The sequence below is a fragment of the Cupressus sempervirens genome, chromosome 4 (genome assembly GCF_028749045.1).
Source record: "Cupressus sempervirens isolate cs-2001-9-10 chromosome 4, ASM2874904v1, whole genome shotgun sequence".
In the NCBI taxonomy this organism is placed as follows: domain Eukaryota; kingdom Viridiplantae; phylum Streptophyta; class Pinopsida; order Cupressales; family Cupressaceae; genus Cupressus; species Cupressus sempervirens.
This window is the reverse complement of record NC_143121.1, coordinates 845111035-845131835: the sequence shown is the minus strand read 5'-3', so window position 1 is coordinate 845131835 and position 20801 is coordinate 845111035. Positions and strand designations below refer to the sequence as shown.

General features: G+C 34.0%; 1 protein-coding gene across 1 annotated transcript; it reads left to right on the top strand.

Moving 5' to 3' along the window:
• Positions 1 to 11702: 11702 nt before the first annotated feature.
• LOC149564028 (uncharacterized) lies at positions 11703 to 13626 on the top strand. Its single transcript, XM_089824094.1, has 5 exons — positions 11703 to 11900; positions 12040 to 12274; positions 12637 to 12798; positions 12910 to 13056; positions 13216 to 13626. The coding sequence occupies exons 1-5, from the start codon at positions 11848 to 11850 to the stop codon at positions 13339 to 13341; spliced, it is 723 nt and encodes a 240-aa protein (XP_089680220.1). The 5' UTR covers positions 11703 to 11847; the 3' UTR covers positions 13342 to 13626.
• Positions 13627 to 20801: the final 7175 nt, after the last annotated feature.

Below are 20801 nucleotides of genomic sequence, written 5' to 3'. Positions count from 1 at the left end.
GTTTCATTTATTCGAATGGGTCACCTTTCAATGGATTTCATGATGACATACGTTGCTAGGACCCCTAAGGACCTATTCGATTTATTAGACTAGGTCAAAAGGGGTAATAGGATAACCTATGACCCCTTTCAATGTATTTCATGACAACATATGTCCCTAAGGGTCCTAGGATCCCTAGGGACCTATTTGATTTGTTCAAATGGGTCGAAAGGTGTCATAGGCTAACCTATGATCCCTTTCAACACATTTCATGACAACATATGTCCCTAGGGGTCCAAAGGACCTATTTGATTTGTTCAAATGGGTCAAGAGGGGTCATAGGTTATCTTATGACCCCTTTCGATGTATTTCATGACAACATATGTCCCTAGGGGTCCTAGGCCCCCTAGGGACCTATTTGATTCGTTTGAATGGGTCAAAAGGGGTCATAGGTTATCCTATGACCCCTTTCAATGTATTTAATGACAAAATATGTCCCTAGGGATCCTATGAACCCTAAGGACCTATTTGATTTTTTTTGAATGGGTCGAAAGGGGTCATAGGTTATGTATTTCATAACAATATATGTCACTGGGTGTCCTAGAACCATAGGAACCTATTTTGTTTGTTTGAATAGGTCAAAAGGGGTCATAGTTTAACCTATGACCACTTTCGACGCATTTCATGATAACATATGTCCCTGGGGGTCCTAGGAGCTTTAGGAACCTATTTTTTTTGTTTGAATGGGTCAAAAGTTTTGATATATTTCATGACAACATATGTCCCTAGGGGTCCCAGGACCCCTATGGACCTATTTGATTTGTTCGAATGGGTCAAAAGGAGTCATAGGTTAACCTTTGACCCCTTTCAATGCATTTCATGAAAACATATGTCCTTAGGGGTCGTAAGACCCCTAGGGACCTATTTGATTTGTTTGAATGGGTTGAAAGGGGTCATAGGTCAACCTATGACCCCTTTCAGTCCATTATATGACAAAATATGTTCATAGGTGTAATAGGACCCCTAGGGACATACATCATGTGTTTGAATGGATTCAAAGGGGTCATAAGGTATCCTATGATCCCTTTCAACCTATTATATGACAATGTATGTTCCTATAGGTACTAAGACCCCTACAGACTTACATCATGTTTTTGAATGGATCAAATGGGTCATAGAGTACATTGTGACCCCTCTTGACCTATTATATGAGAACATATGCCCTTAGGGTTCCTAGGACCCCTAGGCAGATACATCATGTGTTTGAATGGGTTGAATGTAGTCAAAGGGTTCCCTATGACCCCTTTTGACCCATTAAATGATATCACGTGTTCCTCGGGTCCTAAAACCCCTAACATATATAATGTGCTTGAATGAGTCAAAAGCTGTCATAGAATACCCTATGTCCCCTTTTGATGTATTATGTGTCAACATATATTCCTAGGGGTACTAGGACCCCTAGTGACATATAACATATGTCTGAATTGATCTAATGGGATCATAGGTTGCTCTGTGACCCCTTTTGACCCATTGAATGAGTCAAAAGGGTAATAGAGTATCCTATGACCCCTAAGCACACTTAATGTCATCGAATGGGTCAAAATGGGTCATAGGGTATTCTAAAGCCTATTTTGAGCCATTAGATCACATCATTTATGTAGTTAGGGGTCATAGGATCCATAAGAACACATATTGTGATTGAATGGGTCAAAGAGTGTCAAAGGGTACCCTATGACCCCTTTTGACCTTTACAACCATTATATGTATGGTTAAGGGTCCTAAATCCTTTAAAAAATATATTAAGGATCCTAATAAGGGGTCATACTATTATAAAAGAAATTGAAAAAAAAATTAGTTCAAAAAAATTATTAAAAAGAAAAAAGAAAAAAAGAAAAAAAAATGGGTATTTGATTTGGGAACTGGTATCCGATTTGAGAATGAGTACCTGATACTATCAAGTACTCGATCAGGCTTGGTTTTTCTTTGGATGCCAATCCTGCATGGTCAACACCAAAAACATCCCAAAAATGTGTTTTTGGCCTATCATTGTATATTTCTAATTTTGACGATGTAGCTGATGACTTTTTCTTCATCCAAATTTGATGAAATGGAAAGGGTTCCTTGAGAACATTCTTAGCTTTCAATCGATATAATGTCTATCAAATTATGAGTCTATTACGTAATTATTACTTATTTTCTAATGGAGTTAGCTACAAAGTGTTGATTGACATACTGATTGGAAAATAGCTATAACTTTTGTACCATATAAGATTTTTGAAATTGAAAGGATGCGTCACATTCTATGCTTTGACTACTATAAGGAAAAAAAAAAGAAGAATCTAATTTTGAAATTTTTTTCAATTGGTTAAGGTGGTCAGAGATAGGAGTTTTTAAATTTTGAAAATAATATAGTAAAAAGATCATAATTAATTAGTTATTTGGAACAAAAATACCCAAACATATGCTACACATCTGGGCATGAGTCTACTTTTTATATCTTTAATTATATTAAAAAATATTATCATATGATTTTGATTAAGGTGGTTAGACATACACCTACTTTTTTTTTCACCCTGAAACTTTTTTAGTACTGCATTAAAATCCAAAATTTTGACTAATCAAATATTTTTTTCTCCAGATAAGGCCTAGTATTTTAGAAACTATATCCAATTTCCTATAGATTATTTTCTTACAACTTTTTGATATAACGTCTAGAGCTACTTTAAAGTTACGTGTCAAGTTGACATAACCCTGATTAGTTGGTTTTTCGTGGCCACTTAAGACAATAGTTTGGTTAACCATGATCCTTCACATACCCACATAGAAGATTTGAGGAAAGTATTACAGAGATGCAAAGAACATGGAATTTACCTAAATTTTAAGAAATTTGTCTTTTGTGTGATAAAAGGAAAGTTTCTTAGACATATAGTATCGCAGGAGGGCATCAGAATTGACCCTGAACAAATTAAAGCTATCCAAATGCTAAGTCTACTTGTAAATAAGATAGGGGTTAAATCATTCTTTGGCTAGGTGAATTTCCCCAAAAGGTTTGTTCCTAATTTTTTTGAAACCACTTAATACATCGTAGACATGATGTTGAAAAACAAGCCTTCAAGAACATAAAGAATACCATTGCCAATGCCCTAGTCTTATGTCATCCAGACTATAGACAAGACTTTATGATCTATTATTATGCTTCTGAGCATACTTTATCAGCTATTCTCATGTAGGACAACAAGGAAGGGGTACAAGCCCCTACTACTTTCATGAGCATGCCTCTAAAGAACCATGAGCTGAAATACTCTCATATCGAGAAGCATGCTTTCGCCATTGTAAAAGCCCTAAAAAAAATCAGATTTTATATCTTACACTCTCATTTTCTAGTTCATGCAACTAATATTGCAATGAAGAGTGTGTTGACTCAACAAGATGTAGGGTGCAGTAATAGAGGAATGTGGGTTGCTAAGACATAAGAGTATGACATTGAGATTAAACCCATGAAACTGGTAAGAGGTAATGCATTATGTAAACCATAGAAGAAAATGGAAATTGTGAAGAATCAGAGGAAAAATAGTTAGTGTTAGCCATGAGTCTATAGGATCCTTGGTTCAAAAATATCACATATCTCTTAACATATGGTGAGTGCCCCAAGGAGTGATGCCAAAACAAAGTAGAGATCTTAAATTGAAAGCCACCAAGTATGTGATATGGGATGATAGATTATACAGAAAACCTATAGATGGGACTTTCCTCAAGTGTGTAGACAAACAACGACAAGAGAGACTGCTAAAGACATTTCACCATGAAGTGTGTGGTGGACATTTCTCATCCTCAGTCACTGGTTTCAAGATATTGTAGCAATGTTACTACTGGCCTGAAATGTTTAGAGAAACTTACCAATGGGTGTCAAAAATGTAAAAAATACAAAATGTTCATAGGCAAACCTCAATTAACTGCACTACCTCTGAGGCCTGTAGTAATCAAAGGTCCCTTCCAATAGTGGGGCCTTGATTTTAATTTTCCTACTAATCTTACATGTAGAACTGGTCACATCTACATCACATCATAATAGACTACTTTACAAAGTCCATAGAGGCAAAGGTAACCAAGAAGACCACTTTTGAAGTAGTTTGTGAATTCATAAAGGAGAACATACTGGTTAGGTTTGGCAAGACTATTAAACTGGTAATAGATAATGCAGCATATTTTTCTTCAGTTGAAATAACCAAGTTCTACTTCAAGTATGGCATAATAGTCAATCACTCATTTGACTACTTTCTACAAGGGAAAGGTCAAGATGAGTCCAGAAACAAGAACCTAGTGAACATTGTAAAAGAAATGGTGTTGGATAATCAGAGGACATGGCATAAAAAGATTCATGAAGCACTTTGGGCAGACAGAGTAACACCAAAAAGGGTGATCATAATTTCCCCTTTTGAACTGGTTTACAGAGCAGAAGCTAGTCTTCCCCTACCCCTAGAATTAGCAACTAGCAAATTAAGGATAGTGATAAAAGGTGATATTTACAAAGATGGGCTAGAGAAAAGGATCATGTATCTGAGTAAGCTCAAGGAATAAAGAAAATAAATTGTAGATCATATTACACAATGCATGTGAAGAAATTGTTCAACAAAAAGACTAGACCACCGAACTTTATGGTAGGGAACACTATACTTTTTTGGGAAAATTGAAGGGCACCAAAAGGAATGCATAGGAAGTTTGACACACTTTGGAAAGGAACATTTATCATCCATCAAGCTTTTGAAAAAAACTCACTTAAATTAGCATATCTAGATGGTCAAGTGCTACCTCTGACCTACAATGGTCATGACTTAAAGTTATATCAAATTTCAAATTGAAAATAGGTAACCCCTTTATTGTATCATAGTTGTGTTTAGTTCCTTTATTTTTTCCCTTAGTTAGGGTTCCTTGTTTTTCTACTTTAGTTTTTTTGTATAGCCACTTTTCATTTTTGTGAAACCAGAGATCTTGGATTCCTTGCTTGGACATGAATATGTCCAAGTCCCCAGACAGAGCTAGTTGTTGGCCCACTTTTGTCTTCTAATTTTTTTGGCAAAATTGAGTTCTGTGTGTTTTAGTTGAAGTTAGTTTTGTTCTGGTGAATGTTTGAGTCTATGTCTAGATCCCTAAAGGCTAGGCTATCTTTATTGTGGATTTTCCCTTAATGCCTAATCTATTCTCAAAGCTGAGTGGGTTGTTGTTCTTGCTTTGTAATTTATTGGGTAGGTATAGTATTCAATCTGATGAAGATCATTTTTCACTCATTTATAGATGGATCATACTCACTACTTTGTTCCCATGCTCTTGAAATTTCTATGAAAGTCTTTACAATGTACTAGCAATGTGAAAATCCCTTGCTATGATTTCAACAAGAATTGGTGGTTGGGTGAAGCAACTTCATGACATATCCATGGCTGATAGAATAAGAAATTGGTGGAAAATCTCACAATTTCCTTTTCCTCAATGGGCTTTCAACCCATGAAGGTGATTCTCCACAAGAGCTCAATTAAAGATGCATCTAGCTTAAAGATATTCAAAATTCACAGATTCCTAAGTAATTGGTGTTTGAATTTGAGATTAGACTCCCAAGCACAATTTAGGTTTACTGGCACTCAAGTACAAAGCCTTATTGGAAAACTTTAGTTCGTCTTCTCTTCGGTGGGTTTTCAGCCCATGAAGATGATTTTCTGTAAAACATATATAAGTGAAATATAAGATGCTAAGTGACATTTGACTGGATCCATGTACCTTAACTAAACATCTTTAACAATTAGAAATCCATTTATCATATATTCAAACAATAAGGAAGTGTTGGTAGAAAAATGGAAAATGGCTTCTGCTCAGTAGGTTTCCAATCGATGAAGGCAATTTTCTGACTATGTAGTGAAATCAAGTTTACAGGTAAAATTTGGCTCCCATGTTGAATCTAGTACATGTTAGGATGATCTTGGAAAGAAAAGAATTGTTGCAAAAAGAAGATATGATCAGGATCTTTCTTGGAAAATTTTCATCAATGAAGTACTCCAGAGGTAACTTTTTGAGACTAAAAGGAAAACAAAAAAGTAAATAATGAGTTAATATAAAGTTACTGTTACAACCACTGGAACAAAGAAAAGAATTTTAAATACTTGTTGAACCTTTGCATTTATTTTTAATGAGTATTTCCTTAAATTTTCACTCATGTGGCATGTGTTATAACATTTAATGGATGAATCAAGGTCCTTATATAAAAATACATAAAGAGTTGAATAAGCTACTTTGTTTCCTTAATTCCTCATTTTCATCAAGATGCATAGCTTTCGAAATCCAATAATTGTAGAATTTTGTTTTATTGTTCACCTTTTGATTCAAAATTCTATTTGTAATCTATGGCCACCAAGTTCATGGGTCTTGACATTTGACTGGGATCAAGTCTCAACTGGAGAACTTCACAAACACATCCCTTTGTTTCTATGATATGGCAGACATCTAGAAGATGGTAAAGGCCAAGCACATCCATCCTATAACTGAGAAGCTTCAAGGATGTGGTTTGGTTGAAGTTGCTAGTTTCCTAGTTGTGATTCAAGCCCCACAGATCATTTATGAATGTATCCACCATTATAATCTGAAAACCAAGCAGATAGATCTACCTAATGACACCATATTGATTTCAATCAACAAACAAATGGTGGTGAATTGCCTTTATGTGCCAGAATGGGAGGATTTTTCTAACCTAATTGTCAGTGGGGCCATTTTAGAATTATCAATGAAGAAGATGATCTAGAGGAAGGAGATCATGTGGACATGCTTCTAGAAGCCATAGAGTGACAAGAGAAAAGTCCTCAAAACTTTGTTTGGATCCAATTTCAAGCTAGAGATAATTGACATTTTTGTTCTTCTACATGGATTGAGAGGTGAAACCGAAGCCCTAAATTTTGATGAAAAATACTTATTTTCGGTTCAAGTTATATGTTCAGATACATAGTATATCAATTGGGTGCAAGAGGTAAGCGAGATTTTGTCCAATGACCTCTAGATGGCCAAGTTCTACAATTGTTCCTATATGTCCTCTTTCCTGATATATATGCTAGCTTTTTTACAATTATGGCCTGGCCTCCCATGTCTAGATGATTTCCTAGATGATGTTAAATCATATGAATTTTAGCTGTGTCTTCAGATGCAGAATAGATACACATAATATGTAAGAGTGAATGATGTATTTAACATGAGAATTTGTAGGGAATTTCAAGGGTGCCAAAAAAGGAGATTCTCCCTTGAGGCCATGGCTACCATAAGTCAATTTAGTTGTTATTTTACCCAATTTTCATCTTTTTCTTACTTATGTCTTGCAACATTTGACAATTTTCCTTTGAAGCTACCAAGATATCCAAATGATATGATAGTATTGGTCTAGATCATCCAACAACCTCTGTAGGTGAATGTCCTAAGTGAGAGTCTAAAGAAGAAAGGGTATGAGTTCCCAATGAAGGTTTGAGCATTCAGTTGTGACACCTAGCCTGATGTGGAAAATATGAGGAAGATTTTGAGAAAAAGTACAAGATGGATATGTATGAGGTCTTGAGATCTATGTTTGAGCCCAACGGATATGTTAAAGATGTCCTATAGATTGGGAGTGTGATAAAGCATGTCAGCACAATTGAAGACTACTGGGCTAACTGCAAAGATGAATTTGAAAGCCATGATCATTCTTTTGCAAGATTGACAGTGAATAAAATTAAACTATAAAAGGTAAATATAGATGTGGATGGGGTTGAAGATGATTGTCAGAATATGTATAGCACGACTTACTTGACCAAATTAAGGAATACCCCTATAAGCTTTCAAACAATCAAGGAGGTCGTAGAAGAATTGGATGTGATGATGGAAATAATCTACAAGAAGACCAAAAAGTGGGTCAAGTCGACTATGACATGGAAGAAAATAAGTAAAGTTGTATTTGCCCAATCCAGCCTAGACATCACTACAACATTATCTTCCCCTGGTAGCACTTTAGGCACAACTCCATCATTCACTTAAGACCTAGCTCAACCGACTAATGAAGGTGATCAAACTCCTAACAAAAGCATTCCTCTAGACAAAACTTGTCAGTATGATTTAGTACCTGTGATCAAGACAAAGGTAGAACTTGAAAAGGAGGCAGAAGAACTAAAAGACACTACAATTCCAATGGCTTTGCAATCCCAAAGTAGCCCAATCCCATCTATAAGGGTGACACTATTCTTACCAAGTAGTCCTCAAATGCAAGTAGTTGACCTCGGAGATGGTGGGAGTAGAGAAATTGAATCCACAGAGTCAAATGAAGTGGTGAAGAAAATATCTGAAGTAGAGAAGATTAATGGGGCTCCAAAATTCATTTCGCCTACTCTGGGAAATCCTTTTTGCTCATCTTTGAAGACCTTGACTCCTATTAGGAGAAAGATGTTTAGTGTAGATACACTAGGAGCTGCATCCAAAGTGATTGGCATTGAGTCATGGCTTGAAAATACTTTGGGTAGGAAAAGGAAGAGGATAGAAGATGGGGTTCCAAATAAAGAAACTTTGTCTTTGGTCATTCTCTGTGTGTTTGCATTAAGAAAATTAAAGAAGCTGAAGACTTTGTCTATCCTTGGTCAAGATCTAGACACAGGACACCTCACTATGGAGATTGCCAACCCCACCAAAAAAGGCAAGATCGAAAATTTGAGTATTGATGACTTCAAATTATAGTCTCTAGATCTAGAAGAGGTTAGGCATGACACCAAAGTGGGCTTATGGGAAAATGACTACGAAAGTGATAGAAAATGAACTTGAAGGCCTCAAGCTTGCCAAGGTCAAGTTGAACGCAGAGATCCATGAGCTCAACTGCTTCATCCGGAAATTTTTGCCCCTATTAGCAAGCCTTTTGAGAATAACACCTACTAGTGATCCTACAGGTACATATATTCAAGCCATTATCTCTCAATTGCAGGAAGACAAGCATTTTGGACAAACTGGCAAAAGTTGGAGTGAAAAACTCAAGTTTGAAGAGCTTGTAGTTATAGAACAATTAGGCAATACAGTGCTAAGGCTTGAGACAGAAAAATGATAACATCATGGCTAACTAGGAAACTCTATTTGTGGAAAGGGCCAAATGTGAAGATTGCATCTCCCTTCTACACATGATCATCTAAATAAAAGCCAAGGAAGTAGTTGAAGCCAAGATTTTATAGAAAGGAGACGAGCCTTTGTTTGAATGGTGACAGAGCATGCAATTCAAAGTAGATATGATCTCTTCAACAGAAGAAGGATTACAGAAGACAGAAAGAAATGTTAAAGAATAGCAAGACAAAGATTACGAGTTGCTGAAGGGCCTACATACTGAACCCCAGATAAGTGGACAAGGAAAAGGAGTAGTAGGAGTCATCATTATGCAAAAGGGTTTCTCTGAGTACTTGGATAAATTAATAGAGAGATCTTCTAGCCCTCAAGATAGAGTGTCAGATCTCTAATGGCTCAACAAATGCATACATGCATCAACAGAGAAAATGCAAGAGCGATTGAGCACAATCAAAGACTTGGCAAGAGAGTACTCCAAGTGGCTTTATTAGATACACCAACATTCATGTCAATAGACATGAGGAGTTCATTCCAATCACCATTTCTGCCAAGGCCTATAAAGCGAAATTGGAAAAGGGAAAGAGAGTGAAATGATACCATTCCCACTCTTTTGTATTCCAATATGGAATTTTAATTGATAACTGGCTTCTTGTCATTTATCATTTTTGAGAAGAAGATGAACAGATTCAGTTACCATTTTGTAACAGTTCATCTCAAAATCCTATATGTACTTGATTGAAAAATTAATGGGGGGTCGGCTAAATTTTGGTATGAAATGCTTCAGATTCCAGAGACTACTTGAATGTGTTTTGTATCAATTATTTACTATTCCATTGCATGTCTTAGTTAGAAATGTCTCTTTGAGTTGAATTAAACTAATGAACAAACAAAGCTTTGTTCCCTTGTTTTAATACAGTAAACTAAAGATAATTGTAGTATTCTTAGAGGTTGAAAGAGGCCTTTATTAGCATTGTTTCTTAAGTTAGTTTCTTATGGTTTAGAGTTAAAATCATTCTATCAAGCATCCTATTCATACAAATAGAATTCATTATTACATCACCAAATTTTGCGGGTTCATAAGATGTGTGGATTGACATATTTGGTTAGTATTAAGACCTAGATTCTAGCCCAAGTTAGTTCATGTCTTGGCCTAGCTTGATTTTCCTCTCATGTTCTCTGGTCAAGAACAAAACCCCATCTTAGAATTAGAAACAAACAAATTCATTGCAAGTCACAAACTCAAGGGATTTGTACCTATAAATTCATAGGGAGATTAGTCGCTTAGTTACGGTTTCCCAACTGTTGTAATTGGTCATTATTCATAAATATTGGGCATTTAAAGAGTTAATTGAAAAGGAACAATCTATTTACTAAGACATAGATGAAGAATTGATATTTCTTGAGAAGTCAACCATTCAAGTACTAAAGTTTTGGTTTGTAGTGTTCTAATGATATAAAACATAAGAGATCCCAAACCCTTATAGAAGAAACAATATAAAATAGAAAGGATTATAATAAGAATGAAAAATCCCAACAAAAGACCTGCTAAAAATTTAGAATAGAAAAAACAACCAAGAATAACCAAAAAAATCCAAGGCGATAAAACCACCCCTGAAAGAACCATTAATCAAAAGATGGATTTTTTTTACAAACTTTCACTCCTAATTTTACACTTTGAGCTAATGCAAAAAAAAACCTTCTTTACTCTTTACCTTGGAAAGAGACATTTCTTGTACAAGAACTTGATTATTTCTAAACCTAATAATGTAGATTTATGTCAAGTTATTGTCAGTTTATCGATAAAGTATAAGCTAGGATATTAATCCTTGATGGATGAAATGACCTAGCATTTTGAATATTGGAGTCAATAGAAATGAAATGCTACCAAAATAATGTCCAAACTCAACTAAAAGGTCATAACGACATAACAAATTGGAAATGTTGCCAATGAGATGGTAAGGCCCATGAAGAGGCAAATGAAATGAAAAAAATGTATAGAAAAAGGACTAAGGACCAAGTGAATAAAATTAGAAAGCTATATAACAAAAGAAATAAGTGATGAGGTCAACAAGATGCAAATGATCTAAAAAAGATTAGTGGTGAGATTAATGAAAGGTTTTAAAAAATCAAACCCATAGCGTGAACGGTTGACGGATAGGCTTGAAGTCGTGGGTCACCCCCATGGTCTCGGGTTCGATTTCGCCTCCATTGCCCTAAGCTCACATCGGCTGTTGGTCATTGCTGGGTTGGGTCGCGAGGACACCTCCATGTATAAATGATTATTTTTAATAAAATTAAAATGTTTAAAAGATCTAAAAGAAATGCAACTAAAAAGATAATCAAATATCGAGACTCCACATAATCAATAAAAATAAAATCAATAGAAACTTAGAAAAACAAAGAAAAATGAAGCGTGAAGAAAGAGAGAAAACTCGAACAAAATCAAAACTAATGAGATGAAGACGGTCGTAGAAGAGTAAGGCAAACAAAATAGAAAGTATAGAACGTAATGGAAGAGGTGATGGGCAATGCGAGATTAAGCCAACGGAAGGTAAATAAAAAGTAGTGGGAAAGCGGAAAATAAAGTATAGAAACTAAAGTAAGAAGACACCTTTTACTCTCGTATTATAAAAACAATGAAGTCACCTGCCATTAGTTGCGAACATACAATTTGTGTTCTTTCTCGGTCATCCTGCCAAATTCAGATGTATTTTTCTTAAATACTGTTCAATCTTTCTTGGAAATCTGTTCCGGCTTCAGAAGATTTCAATCATGTGGAATCATCTTTTCAAGCATTTGAACATAACCAGACGCAGTACAAAATGGTAAGTTGGGTTTTTCAAGGTTTCTTGATATTATTTTTTAATTGCAATTGAATTCAATGTCTCAAGTTGCTTAGAAAGGGCAGAGACGCCCATTTCAAAATTGATTTCAAAATTGATGACAGAAATGGTAAATCAACAGGACAACAAGTGATGATTCCGTGAAACGGTATGTGACTGAAGCTGGCAATGCATTGGCGATGAAGCTGTTAATGGCTGCTACTCACAATGACAACGGCTGTGATGAATGGAAGCCAAAGGACATTGTTGACGATATCCAAATCTTCAAGAAGGATAACACACTGCGCGGGACTCGAACCTTGGACGTTCCACTCTCTACCTTCAAAGAACGGGTTAATACAATTAACACTGCCAAGGTAAAATAAATTCACTTCTCTAAGCAGCATTCCTGGTTCTTTTCTTTAATCATTGATCCAAAAATGCCTGAAAACGTGATAAAGAAATTACTACCAGAATCACCCAAATGTTAGAAAAGGAAAAGAAAATTTCTTAAAGCGGTACCCAAATTTTAGAAAAGGAAAAATGAAGTAGTCACAGCAGTACACAATGTTAGAAAAGTAAATAGGATTACTGGCAGTCACACCCAGATTTTAATTTGAAGGATTCTTGATCATCAAAATCTAGGGATTCTTGGTATAGTCATGCCCAGATTTCTATTAATTTAGGGATTCTTGATTGTTGTAATTTGATGGTGTAATTGAAATGGAGTGTTTGGCAGTTGTGGGATGGGACTTTGGTTGAAGGAAGCCGAGTGCAGGATTTTGGGGAAAAGGTGGAGGTGGTGTTTTTAGCATTCAGTCAATTTGCAGAGGAAGCCATCCTCCGCGGCAGGGAATTTCTTGTACTTGAAATGCGGCAGGCAATCAAGGATCAGATCTATGTAAGAATATTCACAGCCAATTTCTTTATCTTTATTAATGGATGAATTTAGGGATTTCCTCGTTTGAATTTGATGATTGATTAGGTTTTTCCTGGTTTTTTTCTTGATTAGGTTGTAGGGTGTGCTTCTCTGCCAAAGAAGTTGTCAAGAGCGGTATTGGCTGAGAACAAGAAGCGGATTCGTGGTAAGATTGAATTGGGATGGGTTTTTCAAATGCTGGAAGATGACAAATCATGCAGAGTCACTTGTTTTTTGCAGGTATGTAATACATGATATCTGAATTGAATATGATTTTGTTAAACTGAATTTGTTTTTTTTATGGTACTTACCATGAAATGGCGTACTTTAGTCCTCTTATGTTAATATGATATTTTCTATTGAAATTTGAAAATAAACTTGTTTCTGTCTATTTTACAGTTGAATCCAGGTGGGTGGATGCCAAAATGGTGTGTGAAAAAGCAGCAATCCAAGCTGCTTACTATGTTGATGAATCAGATGTTTACATTGGCTGTGGACAAATGGCTGGAAATTCACCGCCAGTGAAAATTATCATCATTGATCTACCTCATTTGAGTGCTCCTCAAAGCAGGCGCTACCATTTGTTTACATATAATTTCTTTTCTTGCCCAATTTTAGTGTTGGTCCAGTTGACTCAATTCTCTGTTTCTTAGTGAGTTCAAACTTTGAAGAACTTTATTTGTATTTTTATTTCATGGCCAACAATTTTCAGTTCATGCCGTGTTTGGGTAAAAAAATTAAATGCCTTTCTTTGTGATTGCAGTTTTAAAGTCTGTTAATGAAAATTCATCACTCTGTATGTTTTTCTAATGCTCTCCCTAGCCATTTTATGTTCTGTCATAAGATTTTCGGATTGATTTTCTATGAGCTAATATATTTTAAAATTATTTCGGCCATTTAAAATAATAATAATAATAATACAGGTTTTTTACCCATGTCATGTGGTTAGCTAATCTTTATGTTCCCCAAGATAACATTAACCCTTCTCTTAAAAGTACTAATCGCTAGTGTTTTTGAGTGAGAATTTTAAGAAGTTAAAATACACTGTGTTCTTTTTATATATGCAACCAATGTATCTATGGACAAAAATTAATAACAATGTTTATTAAAAATGATATGTTAATTTATTTATTAGAAATATTTAATTTAAAATATCTATTTATTTTTTATTTTTTATTTAAAATTATTTTTATTTTATGTAGAATATTAATATTTTATAAAATTTATGGTTATTATTGATCATATTTTCTCTAATATCGTAATAATTAAATTATACTTTCACTCATAATAATAAGCTTGACTAAATTGTTCTTCAATCTTTGAAGACCTTGTAAATAATACTTCCTAGTCATTAAGCTCTAGTACAAGATTATCCCCAAGGCAATGATAGCATGTGACATATAGATTCTAGATTGAGTTATGATTGTGATTCACTAAATGAAAAGAAAATCAATTTCTATAAAAGTCCCTAATAAGAAAGCCAAAGATTTAAATTAAGATGTTAGAAGAGTGTGACCAAGAATAAGAGGGGAGAGGTAAATGAATAGGATTAAGGGATTTAAGAGGGGGGAGGTAAACGAATAAGATTAAGAGGTTAAGGGTCTCTTTTGTTTGCTAGAACCATTTACTCTCAAAATCTAGATTTGAATTTTCCATATAAATAAGTGGAATTGGAAAATCCATACTGATTCTAGTAAAATAAGAGTTGATTGTAAATAGAATTATATAATTTTTAAAATCTGATTATTTCAAATTGGTCCTCCGAGACCAAAATGTTAAAATAGTCAAAGTTAACTTAATTTCTCCAAACTTAATGTTTAAGCCATCCTTAAACATCACACACTCTAAAAGTGACGGAGAATAGAGGGGTCAGGCAAGGTTATTCTTAAACATTATATTTAAGGAAGAAATTAAGTCTCGAAAAATAAGTCAATTTTGACTATTTAAAGACTTTCAAGCTTAATGTATATAATTAATGTATATAAGTGCCTAAAGATCCCACATTCTAAATCATACGTCGAGCCTCGATAAAAGCTTATGAAGAACTTTCTTCCTCAACATGCAATTGTCGATGTAAATGAACGTTTTCTTGTTTTCAAACGTGACTGCTCAAGCGCTACATTTGTGAAGTTGTGACATCATCGCCACTGGCCGAGATGAGTGTTGGTCATATTCAAAACAAAATCTGCATTTGGACTTTGGATGTCTGGTTCCCCTCCTGCCATTGTTAGACTCTTTCGTGATTCATTGGTTTACAAAGTAATGTTGTGACAAATGAACATGAAAATTCAACGAAATGTAATTTTTTACATTCTTCAAAAAAAGTTTAATTCGAATACGATTTTCAATTCCAAGTTTGGAGATAGAAGAGTAATAATCAAATTCTAATTCCATTAAACGCAAAAAAAAATTCAAATATAGAATGTGTAAATGTCAATTCAATCTACTTTCACAGATTAGGGATATGGCATCAGAAACTTCATCGGAGTAGAATCAAGTATCGTTTTTAACATCAATGAAATTGGGGGCTGAAATTAACAACTGTATTGACTTTTCAACATGCATTTTTAACATCAATGAACCTCCTCATGTGAGGAAGAGATAGAATAGATGAATAAGAAGTTATCACATGACTCAACATTTGGATTACATGCTATCTAAACAAGTTGGAGGGTTCGGATTAGAGAGGAGGGTAATCAATTAATTACATAACTATGAACAATTGTTTAATTAATAGAAAGAAAAGGGAGAAATAGGATAATTTAATACATTATTGATATGTTTAATTAAAGGAAATAAAAGGTTAATGAATGAATTAAATAAGTTGAAGTGGGGCTAACAAATTAATAAAATAATTTGAAGGGGGGCTAAGCAATTAACTTAATAAATAGATAATCTTTATGATATATTTTATGATGGACGTTAGAATAAATTCTTAAGATGCAAAGAGCATAATTTTAGGTGTTATATTAGAATATTGAGCAAATCAAAAGTCATTGAATGGAATATTGAAGACTAAAATGGAACTACATATTTTAGGAGTGGATCATATATTATTAAAAAATATGACAAGTACAATAATTATAATCCATTAGTAGATCTTATTCATCATAGATATCATTTTATTGGCTTTTGATAGATTTTGAATGCCATATGGTAGATGGTATATTCTTATAGTTTGAAACTTCCATTTGGTAGTATCTTTGCATTGTGGCAAGTGCAAACTGAGGAGCAAAATGATGCTTGATGAGGAAAAAGCATTTCCTATATATATAGAAGTTGATAGGTCTAGGGATGTCATGTCTGGAGTCTCAGACTGGGAAGAAAAATAATGCTTGATGAGGAAAAAGTATTTCCTATATTTATAGAAGTTGATAGGTCTAGGGATGTCATGTCCTGAGTCTTTGGTCATTCATGTTTCTAAAAAACTTGTGTTATGTTCTTTGATAAGTGGCATGCAACCACTAAGACTTCTATTTTTTTTGTCAATAAATCAATTTTACTCATACTAAATTGGTACTAGCTAGTCAAAAAAGAGGAATCAATAATGAAAATTAATTTAAAAACAAAACTATTTTTAACTTTAGAAATTTCATAATTCTAGTTATAAAAATTAATTGTGAGGCAACTAAAAGCATTAGTTCCTTGCCTATATATAGCTAGGGACTAATAAAGATAACACTAGATCACAAATTACTTCAAGCAAATCTACAACATCTGAATCGAATATCATTATTTATTAAAAACTTGTCATAAATATGAGGGATTCACATATTTTAGGTGAATGTAAAATAACATAATATTATTTCCAACAAAGTTAGTTCAACAATTCTCTTGTAACAATACCCAATAGGATTTGAACCTATAACCACAATCTAATACCACTTGTTAACCATTGTGTTTTCCCTTTACCAAGAGGTCGACATGTTTACACTTGATACAACCACACAACTTATAGAACACAAGAGGTGTTAAGCCACATCACGAATCCTAAGGTGGAATGTTTGTGGTTAGTCCAATAGGATTTTCACCTTTGATATTATGCATGCACCACCTTCACCCTCTATCCTCTTGAAATAAAAAGACATTAAAAATAATATCCATCATGATTTAAAGTGTCTTGTCATATCTTTAGAAAGGCATCCAAGTTCTAAAAAGTTATGATATGAATGGGATAATATTACTTTATTAACTTATTATTCAGGCCTCCTTTATTTAATAATTAAATAAATTAATAATTTAATCAATTAGTTTAGTTAAAATACTTTATTAAAATTAGGAATATTACATTAACAATTATCAAAGTATCTTATAAATACACAAAATAAACTTGTTATAAGTGAAATACAAAAAAAATAATAGAGATGAATAGTAAGGACATAAAACTAGAAAACCAACAAAAATATTGATAAAAAATCCAACATCTAACAACAATTCAATCATCATCCAACTTTTCTCTTCCTCTACATGGCATATATGCCTTAAGTCAAGTTGGTCTCTATAAAAGATTGTCTGTCATTGTCAATCGTATTTATTATAATCATATCTATGTAGATTTATGTAGACAAACAAAATTGGTTTTTGAATTAAAATGAGGAAACAAAAAATCAAGATCAATGCAATGGTAGTCTATTAGTTCTAAACAACTCCCAAGCATTCATTCCAAGGATGAATTTGTTTACCTCAAATAAGGGAATTCCTTTGGCATGATTATCTTGATTCGAAGTGGCTCCTGAAAACTCTTCCTCCTAGTTTGTCTTTCAACTTGCATTCACTTTCAATAGTGGCAAGGCAATGTACTTGAACCCACATACATGCTATGAATATTTAGAGAGACAAACAAGTAATTCTACTACTCTTTTAAATAAAGGCCTTAGTATCAATTTTTAGAATTGAATAAGCTCGTAATGGATCTCCTAATCTTTCAAACGCCAACACGTTCAACCCTTGAATAGTTCTTTAGAGATGTCTAGACTTGGTAATGATATCCCTATCCATTCAGGATTGAAATAGCTAAACCCCCTCTTCTACCCAATAACTCTTAAAGGGAACAAATTTTTAACTTGAAGATGGAATTCAATGGGACGTTGGTAAAAAGGAATGCTAAACAATTAGTTATGAAAAATTAAACAAGTAGACAACTACACTAAGTTGCATTTTTAGCAAAATTGATACCATGCATAAGGTATCTATAGATGAGGTTTTCATTATAGTTGAAAAAATTATCAAATAATGCAATGATACTAATTAACAAAAACAATAACAACCAATTATAGGACACCAAAAATGGTTTATCTTCCATGATACAAAATATTGCGCTTGAAATAAAAATTTAAACCTATAGTAACCTTCAAACTAGGAATTATTTTAGTTTCAAATTATTCTAAGAGTAAGGATAGTGAAGTATCATGTAGCCATTCATTATATAAACCCCTAAATCCACAAATTGAGAGTGAGATTATCTTACTAAACAAAGACTTATAATTTTCAATTATGTTATTGATAACAATAAATCTGACCTAATGCTACAAGCCTTGATATTACTAGACCAAAGAGGAAAAATGTAAGATAGGTCTAAGCCAAATTTTCAAAAAATTAAGGAAAATCCCACAAGGAAGCATGTTGGCTACAACATGGAGCATCTCACAAACATCTAGCTGAAAATGTGTAAGATAATTATTAAGTATTTTATTTTGGAAGGAAGGTATGGGATTTACCATCACTTCCCTTTTTTCAACCATATTCATAACAAGGAACTCATTTCCATTCTATTCCTCTTATTGCACTCTTTATAAATTATGATGGAATCTTTGGAGGCCATTAACCTTGGGAAAATTTTGGTTATTCTCCTCCAATGGTTAATTTTTTGTTTGTTCTAGTTTCATCATGTTTTTTTCCTTCCTCCCATCCCTAATGTGTTTCTTATTAAAAACCAACCCAATTATACTCCTTTGACCTCTCATCAAGCTAAGCACTCCATCTTAGTTTCCTCGATTATTTTTTGAGAAACATCAAGTGTTAAAAGAAAAAGGGAGGACCTAGAAAACCTTATTGGGGGTTTGGGTAAAAAAATAGGAAGACCACCCTCAACCATATTGAATTTGATGAAGAGACTGATCACCATACCCACCTCTCTTTCAAGTTTTCTAAGGAAGCGGGAAGTAAGATACAAGGAATTTGGCCATTGAGGAGTCCTTGAGGACACTACTATTAAAGAAACCCCTAATTCAGACTTTGTTGATTCCTCTTCCAAGGATATCCAAAACCCTGAGAATGTTCCCTAGTGACCAACTTTCCATCATTCATTCACCTCTTGTCCCTTGTTTTCTCCTAGATCATCACCCTCGATTTCCCTTGCTTGGCCAAAGAAAGGGATGAAAGTCCTACAACAATGGACTACTTAATCTAGGATTGGACATCCCAAGTGTTTCTAACCCAACTCATTTAATTTATCAACTAGGGACATAAACTTGAAATGATGTTTGCAAAGTATATGATTCAAACTTCTCTCAACATAAGAATTACTCTATGGAAATTCAAATGATTATGCTACAAGAAATCTACACTAAAGTTGAGAATCAAATCTATTTTAACAAAGCATGAAAATACAACTGAGAACTACTTCAACTGCTTATGATGCAGGAACAACCCGCTAATTCTACTATTAGTGGCTACAGGAACAACACAGTCTACTCTAGTTCTATGAACTAAAGGTAAATCCTATGCTAATTAATTAGTTCACTCCCTGTGCAGGCCCCCATAGAGAAGTGAAGTAAAACAACTCAAAGATGGAAACTTGAAATGATCTTCTTATTCATAACAACAATAAATGTACATACTGATAAACAACAAGATTACATTCAGTACTCAAAAAATTAGAAACTTCTTCTTTCTACTAAAAACCACTAATTAACAAAAGGCTCCTTTGGAACACAAACTTCTAGTTATTAAGCACAAACTAGGAACAAAATTCATAGATTTCAGACTCCATTAACTAGCAAAACAATGAACAACATTAAATATTACAATAGATGAATTAACTTTGGTGCCGAATGGAACAAGAATTTAGGAGCTCATGACCCCTGGATTTCCTGCTTTGACTCTTGTTTTCCTAAAAACAGGTACTGGCTATTATGGATAAAATGGTTGGTGATGTGGAAGGCCAATAATGAAATGTACCACTATTTTCTTAGGCTGCTAACTCTGCTTAGCTAAGTTGACTTCACCTTTAAGTCTACAAAATATTAGTGCCTCCAAAGTAATAACATACATCAAGAATAATTCAAAATATGTCATCTAAATTAGTTTACCCTATGTCACATTGCTGCAGGAGAACTACCCAACCTAGCTAAGGAAGACAAAACATCATTCTCACTATTTGGGACTCAAATGACATATCGTTTCATAGCATATTCATTTTAGTCCTGGGAAGTAATTATGCACACATCTGTCTAAAATTATCATAAACCTCATGTTCTTAAACATCAAATTCTTTACAAAGTTTGCAAACTCAATTGAAAATGAAATGATAAAATAGACCATATTCTGGTCTCATCATTCCCCCCAAGTAAAACTTTGACTTGTCCTCAAGGAAACATGAAAATTTTCACCCTTGCAGCCATCCTGAAATCTCAGGGAACACTTTTTCCTTTACCTCCTATATTGTCTAGTTCCAATAAAAACCTCTACTCTTCCTGTACCCTTCCCATCTACAGAGCTCTTTTGTCATATCAATTTTTTGTAAATCTTGTTTATTAGCAAGCAATGGGGACAAGAGTAGTGGAGGCTGAAAAGTTAAAGGGATCTAATCAATTTTTCTTTCTTCCCCTAACTTAATGTACTAGGGTGCTTTCCAAGTAGCCATGATAAGATTCAATGGAGAATGAGGTTCCTTCTTCTACAGGTCTTCACTCAATCCTATCCAGTGCCATTGATTTTCCTACTTTGTTGCAGGAAGATTTGTTTCTTCCATAGGTGTATATTCT

Coding starts and splice junctions, on each gene's coding strand:
- LOC149564028 (XM_089824094.1), top strand. CDS start 11,848: ATGTGGAATCATCTTTTCAAGCATTTGAACATAACCAGACGCAGTACA. Junction 12,275..12,636: donor ATACAATTAACACTGCCAAG/GTAAAATAAATT, acceptor AGTGTTTGGCAG/TTGTGGGATGGGACTTTGGT. Junction 13,057..13,215: donor GAGTCACTTGTTTTTTGCAG/GTATGTAATACA, acceptor TCTATTTTACAG/TTGAATCCAGGTGGGTGGAT.